Genomic DNA, 15,772 nt, shown 5'->3' with positions numbered 1-15,772 from the left:
GAGAAGAAAGACAGAGAGGCAGGAGGAGGAGGAGGAGGAAGGGGGAGGAAGGAGGCTGAGAGCGCCGGTAGTGGCAGCTCTGGGACTCGAGCGCCCGGGCAGGATGGGGCCGCCGGGGAAGGCGCACCGGGCGATCGGTGAGGTGGGCGCAGTGCCCAGGGGGCTGTGAGCGCCCCAGCTGAGCCACCCCGCCCCGCCGGACCAGTGCAGCTTGGCCGGGGGCGGCCTAAGAGGGGTCCCCGCGTCCCCCTCCGCCTGCTCAGTCGCCACCGCCGCCTCCAGGCCCCCCCTTCCTCCCCCGCCCCTCGAGAGACCATGGGCGCCGAAAACTTTGTCTCCGCCTGACTTCTTTCCCAAGCTGACTGGGGTCGGCTGCGTGGAGAGCTTCGTCGCCACCTGTCGCCAGCGGCTGCCCGCCCCCCCCCATTCACCCTTCGCAAGGACCTGGCTGCTGGGTCCGGGGGCGTGCAATCAGCTCCGGGAACCCGAGGGAGCGTGGACTTTCCCTCTCGCCCCAGTGCGCCTAGGACGGAGGCCGCCCTCTTGGCTGGATCTCTAAGCGCGTCCAGACAACCGCACGCAGCTTGAACCGCCCGTGCCCCCGGGAGCGCGCTGCCAGGCGAGAGAGAGGAGGAGGAAGGTGAGGAAGGGAACGGACGCGGCGCCTAGAAGCCCCGAGGAGCCGAAGGAGGAGGCACCCCCTTCTCTCCCATCCCCCCGCCTGTCCGCCAGCCCAAGCCCCTCACCTTCCAGCTTTCGCAGGGGCGACCGGAGCTCGGAGCTGGGGGGAGGCGGCGGCCGGGCGGGGGCGGGGGCGGAGGAGGAGGAGGAAGAGAAGGAGGAGGAGGAGGGCGGCAAGCCGGCGGCCAGACCGCGAGCCGAGCCGAGCGAGGAGCGGAGCGGACCCGCACCATGGTGCAGCCCGGATTGCTGCCGCTGCTTCTGCTTGCCCTGGCCTGGGTCCGCGTGTGCACGGACGACGCGGCCAAAGTGATCTCCGACCGCTATGCCGTCTACTGGAACCGGAGTAACCCCAGGTGAGCTCTGGCGCCCCCCTCTGCACTCTCCCCAGCCCCGGGCGCACCCTCCCTGCTGGCTGGGACCCCTAACTTCCAACCAAGTTTTCCTGCCCGGGCCGGGAGGCAGGGGCTCCCCTTCCTGGCCAAGTTTCTAGGGCTCCTGGAGGCCTTCCCTTCCCTTCTCATCGAAAAGTCAACCACGTAACCGGGGCTAGCTAGCTCCTTTCCCGGGAATGCCTGGGGTCCGGGGAGAGGTTTGGTGGAGTTCATCCTTCCTCCCCTCCATCCCAGCGCTGCCCAACCTTAGACTCTCGTCTGCTGTAGCCTTCCGACAGGGGGAATCCGCCCTTGGGGAAGGAGTTCATAGCTACAATGTAGGCTCTTCCAGGGGGCTTGAACACACACACATATACACAGGCATACACAGCAGCATTAGCTGAGGACTTGGGTTTTTCTCGGCGTTGCTGGGGAAGGGTGTTTGGTAGCCAGCGTTCGGGGAATGGGAGGAAATCCATTTCGGAAGGGCTCCTGGGGGGCCCTGTCTTGTTACGGGGAGTCCAAAGCCAAACCTTCTTTTCCAAGGCTGTGGTGCTTGGTCGGGGTCTGTAAAACCTGGAGGAGCCCCCTCCTTGGCCTTTGCCATGGGAGGGGTGGTGGTACAGCTGTCTGAGTACTGGATTGGTGTGGGCCGCTTTGGGGCAGGTGAAGTGCCCTATGACAGTCTGGGTTGGGAGGCCTTTATCAGGCATCTTCCTACCGAGGCTTTGGGGTATCCTGAGTGTCCATACCTCCCCCACCTTGGTTCCGTAGTGGGAGAGGAAGAAAAGGGAAGGGCTAGGCTTGCTTCTGTTCGGGGATTTGGGTTGGGTTGGAGTGCGGTTTGGCCTTTAGGCTAAAAGGAACATTGGTAGGAGGGGAAGGGGGGGGGCGGGCGGATAAAAAATTTAGAGCTAGAAGGGTCCTTAGAAATTATCTTGTCTATACCCATTAGTTTACCTGTGAGGAAACTGAGGTACAAACAGGGAAATCATTGCCCAAGGTCAGGTATCAAGTAAGCAGCAAAGCCAAGATTCATACTGGGGTCTTGCCACTCCAAATTCAGTGTATGCTACCTGTATTGGCCAGGGACTGAGCTGCTCAGAGTGTAGGGACTTCTTCTCTTAGTCTGAACTTTGGGACAAGTTCAACCTTCCTTTTTCAATTTGTTCCCACTTTCTCTCTGCCTCTCCATTTTTGTGACTTAATTTCCCCCTCCTGTCACCTTTATTCCTTTTGGGTCCTTCCTTTTCGGGGCCCTGACTTCAGCTGTAAATGGTGGGGACGGGCGCAGAGTTCCAGGGAGGCATGACTCTGCAGTCTGAGGCATCCCCCAAAAACTCAGAAGGAAAGCTTTCTGTGTTGGCAATTAACACCATGTGATTACTGGAGATCTTCCCCTTGGGGCAGGAAATTGGGTTATCTGAATTCTGGGATTCCTAGTGCCTGGGCCAGCACCCCTCATCTGTTCCCAGCCCTTCTCTTTCTTCAGCTCTCTGTGTCCAATAAACCCAGGGCTGGGAAGCCTCATCTTCCTGCCACTGGGTTATAAATGTCAACGCCAGGTTTCCAAGAAAGTTTTTTTTTTTCCTCTTGTTTTCTGGGTTTTTCCCTCCTACCTTCTCCTCCTATTCAGCACATTTGCTTGTGGACATCTGGCCTCCCGGCCTCAGCTGGGTTTGGTAGGATTTTGGAGTTTCTGCCGCAGAGGCCATTTCTTCTCTGCAGCCATCAAAGTTACTTTCCTATTCTTAATAATTTTGGGTTGGGGTTTTTGTTTTTGTTGTTGTTGTTGTTGAAAGAAGATTGAAATCTCTCTGGAGGACCTTGTGCTCCGAGCAGAGGGTTGGCCTTGACCTGAGAGAGCTGTTCAAAATCCCCAGGCTATATGGGGCTTATAAGAAAATGGGGGGGGGGGTTGGTGAGGGAGAGGCCAGGGCTGTGGATCGGAAACATTTCCTGCCCCAGCGAGCCCAGGAAGCGGGTTGGATTTTATGTGCAGATTTCTCCTCATTAGGTTTTGGACCCAAGTTGTCATCCTGCTTCTCCCCTGCATCTCCCTCTCCTTGAGCTTAGGGATCGGTACTGGTATATCAGGTTCCCCCCCAAATCCACCGAGGGTGTTCCCCTCCTTACGTCGGGATCCTAGTTCCTCGGCTGGTAGGAATGTGGGCTGTTAGCAAGAACAGGCAGAGAGTGAGAAATATAGGTGGGTCTAGCCGTTCACTGGGCCCCCTGGGACTCCTCCCCGCCATGCATACACACCTCACTTCTGCCTCATTCACCCCTTGCTTCTGGGTCACTTAGAAGGGAGACCCACGCCAGAGAGAGGGTCTTTAAAAAACCATTTCCTATTTGTCTCCCGCCAGCCCACTAGCTTCTTTTCTTCCTGGAGACGTCTCTAGTGGAAGTTGGTCGGAAAGTTTCCTGAACCCTTTTGGGGGTTTCTGGACCAGAGACTCCAGTGTATCATCGGGGACATTGGGAGGGCAGACCTGCCCCCCCATCCCTATCGGAGGTACCCTTTCAAGGAATCTTCGAACCCCTTTCCCCTAGCTTGAATCAATTTTTCTCCTATCCTACCCTTTTCTCGCCTAGTTTCCCAGGCCCAGCTGTGAGCCCACCGGCTGGGTGCTCAGAAGTTGGGGGCCGGGGTGACTCTTGGCTTTGTCCCTCTCTCTAGTGCTGAGAGTGATAGCCTTCTCGAGGGGTCGAATTCTGTCGCGTATGGAATTTATTATCTCTCTCTTTCTAGTGGTAGTGGTTGGGAGGGGGGTGCGGGCTGTGGGGAGCAGAGAAGGAAGGGGGATTTTTTTCCCTTCCCCCTTCTTCCGAAGTTTTTGGTTACAGCTTCAATTCCTTCCCAGCTCGCTGGCGTGGCTGGGCCTTTTGTTCTCATAAATGCCAAACATATGCTGAGACCCTTAAGTAAGGAAGGGACGGGACTTCTCTGTCGGCCGCACGATATATCAAACTTGGGGATTAGGGGCTGCTGAAATCACGGATGATGTTTGCGGGGCTTCACGTCACTTTGGGTTACAAGAGAGACAAGTAGCCGTTTGGAAGAAGGCCCCTGAATGATACTGTTCCCCCACCCCCAATTTCTGGTGACTTCCTGACTATAGGGTCCCTTGTTCTTGCTGCCTCTCCTCATCGGCTCTTTCAGGGATGCCTGCCCTGGGATGTGCCCCCCACTTTTGCCTCTGCCCCAGAGGTGTGGCATTCTATATTGCTCTGTCTTGCCCTGTTCTGGGACCTTTGGGGGTGCAGCTAGTGGGGTTTGGTGTGACACAGGAGTCCCAGAGTTGTACATCGCTTTTAGCTCCAGCCCCAGCTGCCTCGGTATGGCCCCGTTATCTTCAAGGAGATGGATTCTTGGGAGGTTTTCTATTCCTGCCATCTAAGGTCCCATCTTTTCTTCTCCTCTTGGGGTCTGCTGTCTTCTTTCCAGCTGAGGAGCGAAAGAGGTCGCCGTATTTCTAAGGGCAGTGGTGGGTGTCTGTATAGGGAACAGGGGGCTGAGTTTCTTCGATCTTTTAAAATGTGTGTGCAAAGGCTTCCCAGCTGTGACAAATTAGAAATAAAAAGATATAATCCCGAAAACATGTGGGCTTGGCTCGCGGGATCAGGCTAATATTGTACGGTGTGAGCAATTTGCCTTCGTTACAGTAATCCACGCTTGATAATTGTACCCAAATTAAAAATCAATTGTCAGGTTGGAGGCACGGGTTTGGTTTGTCCGGAGCCCGGCAGTCTTTTTAGGGAGCTCTGACGGCCCTGATGGGTCCTCAGGGGGTTGTTGGAAGCTTTCAGCAGCCCTAGGTGATGGGTTCTCTCTGCATCCCCCACCCCGGCCGCAGCTAAGAGACAGGACTTCCGTGGTCCCACTTGGGGTTGCGGGCCATCCGCTGGGGAGGCCGACGGGAAGTTGTGGCTTTGCTATCCTGAGACAAAAGAGACACAGACAGACCTGACTTCCAGTGGAACCAGGGCGAGGCATAGTTGGCTTTTGAATATTTTGGAAGGTATAATTGTCACTTTAGGTTATGAAATAGAGAGGTAGTCCCCTAATAACCTAGTGACAGAGGCCCCAAATGGCTGCGGCTGTAGCAAGGGTCTGTCTCTTGGGCAGACGGTGAGGTCTTTCGCTCTTTCACCCCTTATTTTCCTGAGCTGTCCCTCCTACCACTGCCTTCCAGGTCTAGCCCAACCTGGTGGCCATTCATTGGGATGGTAGGGATAACTTGCTCCAGTCTCTGGTGCTGGCTGGTGGGCCGAGACTTTTGCTCTTCAGCAACCTGGAGAAAAAGATGAAGGCCGGGAATGTGCCCGGCCAAATAGCACAGCCTCTACCCTGGAGGAGGGCTGGAGGAGGAGGTTGGCGGCATGGAGAAGGGGTGGGGGAATTGAGGACAATGACTGTGGGACAGGTAAACACCTGGGCACTTTTGGACTTTGGGAGTAGCCGGCCGGCCGACGGCCAAGCCCATCTCCAGCATCTCTGAGGAAGCCAAGGAGAGAGAAATAAATATTCTCTCCTGGTTTCCGTGTTCCATTGTACCTGCATATAGGTAATAAGTATGTGGCAGTGTTTCCTGAATTACATTTTTGCCTGCTGTGAAATGCATTTCCTGTGCGTGCCCGGCTGGCCGAGGGAACGCAGCCCCATTTGGCATTTAGACAAAGATAGGGACGTGCCCGTGGTACAATTTACTCGGTCTGGCTGGTCACAAATGGTGCTGGTGGCTCGAGGGTCTGGAATGTTGCTAAGGGCTTGCTGGCTACCTCAGGAGGGTTATCTTCTAATTGAATTGATCTTCTCCTTCCCCACCCTTCCCATTTCCCCCTCACCTCCTGCTTTAGTCACTCCTTAGAGGCTAGGAGTTCAGTTTAGGTTGGCCAGGGACCAGTGGGCAATGATGAGAGATGTCAGGGTGCTGTCTCCCAGGGCCCGGTTGCAGCATCCTCATTGCACCCTGCTCGTCCCAGTATGAGAGGATGGTGGCTGCGCTCTGCTGCCAGCTGCTGCCTGCCCCCCAAGGTCCTTGGGGACAGAGTGAGAGGGGGGACCTGTGGGGAGTGGCGGATGATGGTTCTTAGTGGGGAGCTGGCAGGAAGGGAGAATTGGAATGGGTGAAGTGGGAGAGGGCAAAGGATGGTCTGCCTGCAGGCAGGAGATGAGGTGCGGTGCTCCTACCCCGTCTCTTTCCTTCCCCAATCCCCTGGTCCCAGGGGGTTCGGATTTTAGGCTAATAGAGCTTAGAGCTGGAAAGGAAAATAGAAATCATCCAGTCTTATCCTCTCGTTTTACAGAGGGAGGAAACTGAGGCCCAGAGAAATCAAATGGCTTGTCCAAATTCTCATCACCAGCAAGGAGCCGAGCTGGGATTGAACCCAAATTGTCTGCATTTAAATCCAGGGATGTTTCTACTAAATCAGTCTTAGAGCCTGGGTGCCTTAACTGCTCTGTGCCTCAGTTTCCTCTCCTGGAAAACGAGAGAGTTGGACTCGATGACCTCCAAGGTGTCTTCCAGTCTTAACTCTGTGGGAGCTGTGTGACCTGGGTGGAGGGGTTGGGGGGCTGCTAGCTGCTTTCCATCCTTTTCCTCTTCTCTCTTCCTTAGAGCTAGCCCTGTAAAACGGGGTGCTCTGCTCTGGGTCTGGAGCTCTTCCTCCCCCCCACAGTGGCTGTGACACTGAAGTCAGGTGGCTGCTGGTGGCTTATGTCTCACCATGCCCCTTGTTGTGTGGGGCCAAAAAAAGGGCATTTGTGTGTTTGAGGGGTGGGGGTTGTAGGGATGATGATGCATGTTGGTTGGCATAAGGCAAGGGGTGAGCCTGAGCCAGGGAGGCACATGGGCCACCCATCAGGTGGGCCAGACCTTGACTGGGGCTCCAGAGCAGAGCGAGGGAAGAGGAGGTGGCGGGGAAGGGGAGGTCAGTGCTAGTCGAAGGTGGGCAGGAGGGCCCTGAGTGTCAGCCCAAGGCCCTTTGGCTTTTGGACTGAAGAAGAAGGCATTAACAAAGGAGAAGCACACCAGCACCCACATCCTTTGGGGGTCTCCAGGTCAGGGTCTTCAGCCTCTTTGGTCATGGGCAGCGCCTGTTGGGAATGAGGCTAGGGAGATACTTTTGCTGAGGATTTGTGTGATCTCAGCCTATCTGAAGCTTCCAATCCTATCGTCTCGCCACTCCGTGTCTGCCTGGCTACGTGACCCCATTTCCCTCACCTCCTTGTCCATCTCAGCCCTTGGAACATATAATCCCCCCACTGCCTTCTTTCTGAGGTCTCACTACCCTCTTGGCTCGTGGCCCATCCTTAGTGTGTTTGTTACCTTCCTTCTCCCTGTGTCCTCCCAGCCCCCATCTTCTCCTCGCTGGGGTCTTCTGGCCTAGTTAACATCTGGCCAGAAGCAAACAGAGTTCATGCCTCTAACTGATTTCTACCAGCTTATCCTTCTTCTCCTCTCCTGCTCAAGCTGTCTTCTCAGAGATTCCTGACAGCTGCATGTTTAGCATCCAGATGTGGGCTGATGGTTGTACATCATTCTGACATCTGGCTAGGACCCTGGGGGCAAAGTGTTGCCATTTTTAGGGTGAGCTCTGTTTCTTGTCCCTACCGAGTGTTGTCTTCTACCCCTTTCTTCCCACCTGCTGGGTACAAAGAGGCCTATTTTGGGGGGAGGGGTGTTTAAGAAGTGGGTTTGAGGGTTTTTTTGGTGGGGAAAGGGAGGGAAGCAGATGTGAATTTGGAAAGAAGAGAGGAAGGGTCTTGATGGCAGTGGGTCTTTGGGCCAGGCGGAGCAGGGACCTACTGGTGCTGGCCAAACTAACCGGGCTGAGCTTTGCCAGGGTTGGGACAGGTGTTCGTCCCTGGTGGTACCAAAGGGATTCTGGAGGGGTTCTGTACTCTGCAAAGGGAGATATGGCCCAGTTTCTTGGAAAATGGCGGAAGTCAAAACTGTGATTCTCCTCTAAGATGGCAGAGGTACCAGGTGCCAGTTGGCATCATTCCCTTTTCCTGCCCCCCATCTCCTGTGGAATAAACATTCTTCCAGGTTCAGTGTGGTTAGAGGTGCCCCTTCCCTACCTTTCCCCTTTTTACCTGTAGGTATGTATGTTGTGTGTTACAGTATTTTAACACATGCAATTGTATGTGCAGTGGCGGGCGCATGGTAGAGCTGAATTTCACTTGCCGCCTTCTGGAAATGTGGGGGGAATTAATGAGTTTGGCATGGTACTCTCTCTCACCTGCTTTTGGAGGGCCTGCACCCTGCTTAGATGGCACAGGGAAGGCCTCCGCTCCCCTCAGCCAGACAGGGTCCAGTTTAATATCAAACTCTCAAGAGAAGAAAAGGTGGCTTTCTTGATGCTTCAGTGCCATAAAGTGAGAAGAGGTGGCTGCTAGGTACCTGATTTTCCCTCTGCTTCCAAATCCTTGGGCTGTGAGGATGCAGCCTGGATCGTGGAATCTCTGGGATCTACTTAAATTCCGGGGAGGGGGCAGTCTAGGGCTAATGGCAAGCCAACTTATGTAGGGGAGGCCCTGGTCCTGAGAATGGTTCTGGTCCGAGACCAGCCCTGTTTGATGTAACATTGCTACAGCAGGGACAGCTTTATAATTGGTGACACATCATCTAGGCGGGCATCCACCACCGCACATGCAATTAAACGTGTTAAAATACGCTAACACATGACGCACGCACATAAGAAAGAAAGGGGGAAATGGGCTGGGGGCACCTCTCTGATCGCTCTAAACCCGGAATAATGTTGATTGTGTGGGAGCTGAAGGCGGGGCAGCTAGGTGGCACAGAGGATGGAGCACCGGCATCTGGAGTCAGGAAGACCGGAATTCAAATCCGGCTTCAGAAAGCTGTTTGACCTTGGGCAGGTCACTTAACCTCTATTTGCCTCAGTTTCCTTAGTGGTAAACATGCAAATGATACCAACTCTGCCCTCCCTGGGTTGTGGAGGATCAAAGATGATCATTGTAAAGGGCATAGCACAGTGTCTAGCACGTAGTAGGAGCTATATAGATGTTCACTATTATTGTTAACTGTTATTATAATTATCTCAGAACCTGGGCCTGGGGCAGGTAGGAATACTCAAGACAGACTGCTAGGGGACAGTGAGGAGGGAGGGCGGCGTGGTTTTAGCAGTCAGAGCTCTGGAGTTAGCAAAAGCGTGAGTTTGAATGCCGCCTCAGACATTCACTACTGTGTGACCCTGGACAAGTCACTCCCTCTCTCTCCATATCTGTTTCCTCCTCTGTAAAATGGGGATAATATAGCACCTACCGAAGATGAGATGATATAATGAATATAAAACCCTTTGTAAACTCTAAGTGCCAGCTGTGATTATCTCCTTTTTTTTTTTTTTGATGAGAGTTGTGATTGTAATGGTCTGAGAACAAGATGTTGTTTGTGACTACTGTTGTTATTAGTTAGGGCCTGAGATCAAATCCCAGGCATGACTATGGGCTCAGTCTCTCCCCCTCTTCAAACCTCAGTCGCTGCCTTTGAGAAACGAGGGCCCCGGAGCAGCCGATGTTTTCGGTTTCCTCCTGGCTCTAGAGCCCCCAGCTCGTTTTCCTGGGTAGCTTAAGAAGAGAAGATCTTTCTGTTGGAGCAGGGTCCCTGCTTTTCCTTCATAGACTGACAAAGGTCACCAGCTCCCCCAGGGCCCTGAGTTCCCAGGAGGAGGAGGGGGGATCCTGCCTGGCACCATGCCTGTGTGGACATAGGGGTGACTCATGAACGATTCAGAGGGGTGTCTGGATCTTCCCTAGGGAGAGGGTGACCTGGTCTTCCCTCAAGCGGCTCCTTCTGATGTGAAGACGTTGGCACTTGGGCCTGTTCTGTCTGGACCCTGTGGTTTGGTGCTACCGTCCCCCTGAACAAAATTACCCTCTGGCTGTTACTGGGTGGAAGGTCTCTGAGGGGAGGAGAGCGGATCGCGGACATTTGGCCCAAGGTTACCAGCAATCATAGCATCCTAGCTGGAGAGGCTGGTAGAGCTCATAAAGTTTGACCCTTTGCTCGAGGTCATGCAGGGAAGTACTTCTCAGAGCTGGGATTCTGGCTCCCATCTCCTTTGACTCCAATTCTTTCTCTTTCCATCATACTTTTGATATGGGAGTCACCTTGTCAATTAAGAAGGGTTCTGGCTGATATGGGAGGCTGTTGAGAAGAAGCAGGTGCTGGGCAGGTCAGAGGCTGGTGATGATGACCTCCACGTTTCCTTTTAGCCCTGAGATCCTCCAAATTGCTGATTCTAGCAATCCTCGCTTGGATCCTGCATGCTACCCATCATGTCCTCTCCCAGCTTCTCTCTTCTCTGTGGTCTTCTTTTCAATGCTGAGATTCGATTCTGTGACTGGGTCAGCCTGTGCCTGGATCACACCTGGGATGTGGGGATGGCCCCTCATCCCTTGGCTGCCTCTCTCTGCTCAGCCAAACAGCTTCGGTCCATTCCTGAGCCCCTGGGCACCAAGCCTTTCCTTTGGTATGGTGAGACCATTTCAGGAGAATGGGTCTGGGTCCTCAGTGGCTGAAGTGGAGGGTGGCTGGCAGCTCTCCCATGAATGAGGGTCTCCGCCAGGCAGACCCCCGAATGGGAACAGGAATAAAATTGATTAGTGTATCAGGGAAGATTCCCTTTTTTGTTCCCGAGCCGTCATTCCCTCACCAACGTGGGCACCTTCAGAGAGGGAGCTCTTGCTGAGTTTCTGGATTAAAAAACTCACATACACAAAAAGGTTAAAAAAAAAGACCACCACAGTCCAGTGTTTAAAGGGATTTTGAAATCTTATTTTCCCATTATCCATTGGGGAGGAATTTTCCTTGATAGAAAAGCAGGAACAGAGGGAGGCTTGGATTTCTTTTGGCTAGGGGAGGTCTTCTTTTCCTCTTCTGTCTTTGTCATAGGAATTTGTGTCATTTATTCCAGGAGTCAAAATATTTTTGGCCTTTAACAGTGGTAAGGATGGTAAGGTAGAAGGAACCCTGAATTTGCAGTCCTAAGACCCAGGTTTGAATCTTGACTCTTCTACTAAGTAGTTTGGTGACCCTATTTCCTTCTTTGTAAAGTAGGGGTGTTGTACTAGATCGCTAATATCCCTTATGTTTATAAATCTGATACGCTTTTTAAAAATGGTGATTAAGAGGGAGTGTTTAGGGGATCAGATGGAAGTCGGATTCATGTGTGGCAAGGGGAGAACAGAGAAGCCTTGGGTCTCTAGAAAGGCCCGTATTGAGGGGGTAGGGATCTAGGGCATGGGAAGTGTCCTCTAGGGTCTCATTCTGAGCCAGCTACCATGAGGCATCCTGAGTTTCAGATCAGACAGGGCCAGGTGGGGGAAGCTGACTTTAAAAGGGGACCTTAACCGAGCTGGAGCTGTGGATTTCAAAGGAGGAAGACATTTGCAGAGGGATGAGAAGAGCCGGCTTGCAGGATAGATGCTGGGTCCCAGGTGGACTCACGTCCCTCCTCAAATTTCTCTGACCCGATCTCAGGTGGTTGCTCCAGAACTGCGAGAAAGGAGTTGTTGGGGGACAGTTGTGTCCCCTCAAATGGGCAGGGAGCTCAGTGGATGGGTTCTCTATCCTGGCTGTGTCTGGGACGGGTCCCCTCTCTAAAGGAATGAGCCTCTTGTTTGAGGAAGGGAGTTAAGGGTGAATCGCCTTACACCCTACCCACTCTGACTTCTAATTTTATCTCTGCTGCCAATATGCCGTATGATTCGAGGCAGGTGGTTTGTCTACTCTGGGTCGTGGCAGCCATCATTATCCCCTTTGTAAGTGGGGGCAAGCAGATGGGCAGCTTCCTTGCTCGACATTGGACAGTGGCTTCTCAGGATGTGCAAGCCTGTGTGTGTTTGTGAAGAATTGTGTGTGGGAGGAAGTGTGTGTGCAAGCATGCATGTGAGGGTATGTGTGTGATAGAATGTGTGAGATTGTATGTGTGTATTTGTACAAGTGCGCGCGCGCACGTGTGTGCGTGTGTGTGTGTGTGTGTGTGTGTGTGTGTGTGTGTGTGTGTGTAACGTTGGCTCTTGTGTTACCAGGACACACTTTAGGCCCGTCCTTCCCGTCACACAATGGGCTGGGTCTGGGCTGCTGGTGAATAGCAGTAGTGTGTCCCTCTTCTTTGTGAGATGGCTCAGTGTACCATCTCTTAACTCTGTGGGGGAAGCCCAGGCCTAAAAAGTGGGAACAATTTGTTTCTTCTTCACTGCCACTTTGAGGAATCCAATGCGTCATTCATACCCCTCTACCCCAAAGGGTGTGAGGAAGTGGGATGGAGTCTGGAAGAGGCTGAGAGCAGCCTGGCCGGGGCTCCCTTGTCCTAGCCCTGCTTTGGCTAAGCAATCCTGGAACACCCGCCGTGCTCCTGCCTTCAGCTGTGGGGCTGGCCATGCCTAGGATCCAGGCTTCCTGTGGATGAGGCCCTGGAGCTGGATGACACCTCTGGGACACCACTCCTAACTCTTGTGGGTATGGATCCATGCCTGTATTTAAATTGGATTGAAATACTTGTTTTTACATCATCCCAAGACCTATCTTGGAATAAAATTTAAAAGGGAAATAAATAATAGAGAGAAATAAATAAGAGGAATAAAAAAGGGGAAAAAGCAGTTTGACAAATTGAACCAACATGAGTTTTTGTTGTGCTCCACACTTTAGTCCCCCACCTCCGCAAAGAAGTGGGGAGGTGCATTTATATATCGCAATTTAGGGGCCAAACTGGTCAGCTTCCTTATTTTAAAGATGAGAAAACAGACCTAGGGAAAAGAGATGATGCCTGGGATTCCTTGAGCTCAGCCAAGGGTACAGGGATGCTAGAACTTTGTACATGCATGCACATGTATGTATATCTTCATGTATGTGTGTATGTGTCTATGTATGCATATCTAAGGGCCTGTTTCTAGCCCTGTTTCTGGGGTGGGGCTGGCCTGAGTGGGGCCAGGGATGCAGGTGGGGTTCCGAAGAGGCAGGTGAGAACCACAATTCTTGGTATGGATCAGGGAATTTCTTCCTTGAAGCAAAGAGTTGCCAATTCTAGGGATTGTTTTTGTTATTTTTTTAAGAAAACATTTTATCAGTGCCTTTTGTCATTATGTCATGGTTATTTCTGGATGATGTTCCTTACTTTCCCCCAGCCACTTCCCTCTTTTGTTAAGAACAGTTCTATGAGAACGGTGGACAAGTGACCTCATCTAGGTGTGCATGCAGCATTCTGTTCCTGTAGATACCTGCTCTCCAGATGCCAGGGCCATGTGTTTTGTCTGTTCTCCTGGACCAAGATTACTCAGCTTTCCACTTCCTTTTCGTGTTCTTCTCTCACCTGCGTTGTTCTGGTCCCCCATGTTGATCACGCTCCCCGTTCCTGCTTCGCTCTGTGCCCATTCACATGAGTCTGCCGTTGGTTTCTTGGAATCCCCTCCACATTTGTTGTTTATGGCCTGCCGATGTGCCACCTATGCCTTGTAGTTTGTTCAGCTGGTCCCCCGTCATGGGCACCCGCTTGGTGTCCTGTTATTTGGTACCACAAAAGGGGCTGACCCAGATGTCTTGGTGTAGGTGGGGCTATCTGTCCTTCTTCTGACCTCCTGGGGATAAGTGGCCAATAGTGGGATTGCTGAGTCCAAAGATATGAACAGGTATCTCACCTTATCTCCCAAGGCTCCAAACTGTCTTACAGAATGGCTCGCCCAGCACTGACACTTCAGGCTGTTACTAGGCAGAGTTTGGTCCTGGTGTGACACCCTCTGAACTCACTGTGTATCTTTGGATCCAGAGCGCAGTGAGCTGTTGTATTGACAAGAAATTATGATTCTCATCTCTCTTCCTTTTCTGGCTCCAGAATGATCTTCTTCTAGGCCCTGGGTCTGTGACCTAGCCCAGCTTTTCACCTTGGGGAGAAGGAAGACTGGGATGTATGGCTTAGATGGGTACCTAACCCATCCTGGGTGGTGACATCTCCAGGGCTGAGGAGAAGACAGTTAGCTTTGGGACTGAGAAAGACATGAGGGACGCCTGCCTTTTGTGCCAGCTCCCCCCAAGAGTTTCTGCTTGGTTGGGGAGGAGTCCAGATTTAGGAAAATGGCACATTGATGAGGAGGTGGGCGGGCATGGTGCCCATTCAGACCTGATCAGTTAAGGGTCTGAAAGCCTGTAGTTAGCACTCTCTCCGCCCCCTGTCCCTCATCTTCGCAGTCATAGTCTCAATTCTAAGGGGCATACCCCACCCTGCTTTTAGTTGTTGGTTCCTGACTCTGGGGCTTGGCCTTGGGGATGTGGAGGGACCTGAGGAGGGAGACAAGAGGAACCAGGGGCCAGACCCTGCCTGCTTCCCCACCTTGAAATCTCCCCTTTTGAAAGGGCTCTTTTTTTTTTTGATCTGGGAACAGAGCAGAAGGAAAAAAAACTACCTCCTTTCTCTCTCCCATTCCTTTCTGTTCTTGGCTCCTTTGCACAAATGGGCCCCCCCTGCCTTTGTGTCTAGAACATTTCTTCTCTTTCCTCTTTACCGTTGGGAAGCGGGCAGGAGTAGAGAGGTTTAATCCATCTCTTCGCCCAGGCTTTGTTCCCTGGTCCTCAGCACAAGGGGCTGCCTCTCCCTCCAGTCCATTATCTCCCGGGGCCTGTAATCCCATCCCTCCCTTCCCATGGTAGGGGCCTCCTTGCTTCTGCTCCCTGATACCAGTGTGCTTAGTCTCTGACCTCCCCCACCAACTCCCAAGGCCTGAGATGTGCTAGATGTCAGGGGAGAGGGCTCCTGGTCCTCTTCTCCTGTCCCCACAGCTAGTTGGGGTCTGGCATTTCCCTTCCAGGTTGGGGGCAGGCCCCTCTCCTGAAGCCTGAGAGGATTGGATCGTACTCTGGCTTTCTTGCTCTCCTCGAGGATGCCTTGTATAGGTGTGAGCAGTAATTGTCATTAATATTATTGTTGCATAGATAACATTCCCAGGAGAGAGCTTAGACAGGAGTAACCTCAGGAATGATGAGAAGCTTGAGGGCGTCTTGAAAAGAAGAGCCCTATCAGAATCGAGGTCATGGCTTTGAATCTGCCGCTCATTACCAGTGGGATCTTGGGCAAGATAGCTGATCCAGGCCTTAGTTTCTGTATCTGTATAATGGGAGAGGATGGGCTGGGGCTGGACTAGGAGGTGATCTTTGAGATTCCTTTTTCCTCTAAATCTAGGATGGAAATGTGGTGAGAGCATGCAGAAACAGCATGGTGTGATGGAAGGAGTCCTAGATTTAGAGGCCCACCTCCTGGTTCAAATCCTGGCTCAGCCTCTCCCTGCTGTGTCATCTATCACCTTGGGCATGTCAGTGCCTTGCTCCCAGCCTCTGTTTCTTCCTCTGAAAAAAAAAAATCAGTCAATGCTTGTTAAGTTTAAATTAGAAATTCATAAATGGGAAAAGAAAAGTAAGCATCAGTGCCTCCAGGGTTCCAGGAACCGTGCCAGATGCAGGAGATACAGAGACAAAAGGAAGGCGCCTGCCCTCAAGGTGCTTCTACCATCTAAAGGTGGATATGACCTGTACATATATGGGCATAGACCAGGGGTGGAAAACCTGCTGCCTTGAGGTCATCTGTGGCCCTCTAGGTCCTCAAGTGCAGCCCTTTGACTGAATCCAAACTTCACAGAACAAATCTCCTTAATGAAAGAATTTGTTCTGTAAAAATTGAACTCAGTCAAAAGACCA

The 15,772-nt window shown here is 52.5% G+C and overlaps 1 protein-coding gene across 1 annotated transcript in view; it reads left to right on the top strand.

Annotated features, from left to right (window-relative positions):
* Positions 1–912: 912 nt before the first annotated feature.
* The window catches only part of EFNA2 (ephrin A2), a 94,266-nt gene continuing 79,406 nt past the window's right edge, over positions 913–15,772 (top strand). The window contains exon 1 of the mRNA XM_036759732.1: positions 913–1,037. Coding sequence (XP_036615627.1) covers positions 913–1,037 — 125 coding nt within the window. The remainder of the gene's footprint in view (positions 1,038–15,772) is intronic.

Source organism: Trichosurus vulpecula, chromosome 1, assembly GCF_011100635.1.
Source record: "Trichosurus vulpecula isolate mTriVul1 chromosome 1, mTriVul1.pri, whole genome shotgun sequence".
In the NCBI taxonomy this organism is placed as follows: Eukaryota; Metazoa; Chordata; class Mammalia; order Diprotodontia; family Phalangeridae; genus Trichosurus; species Trichosurus vulpecula.
Note: the sequence above shows the minus strand (reverse complement) of the source record. Positions and strands in the feature narration are given on the sequence as shown.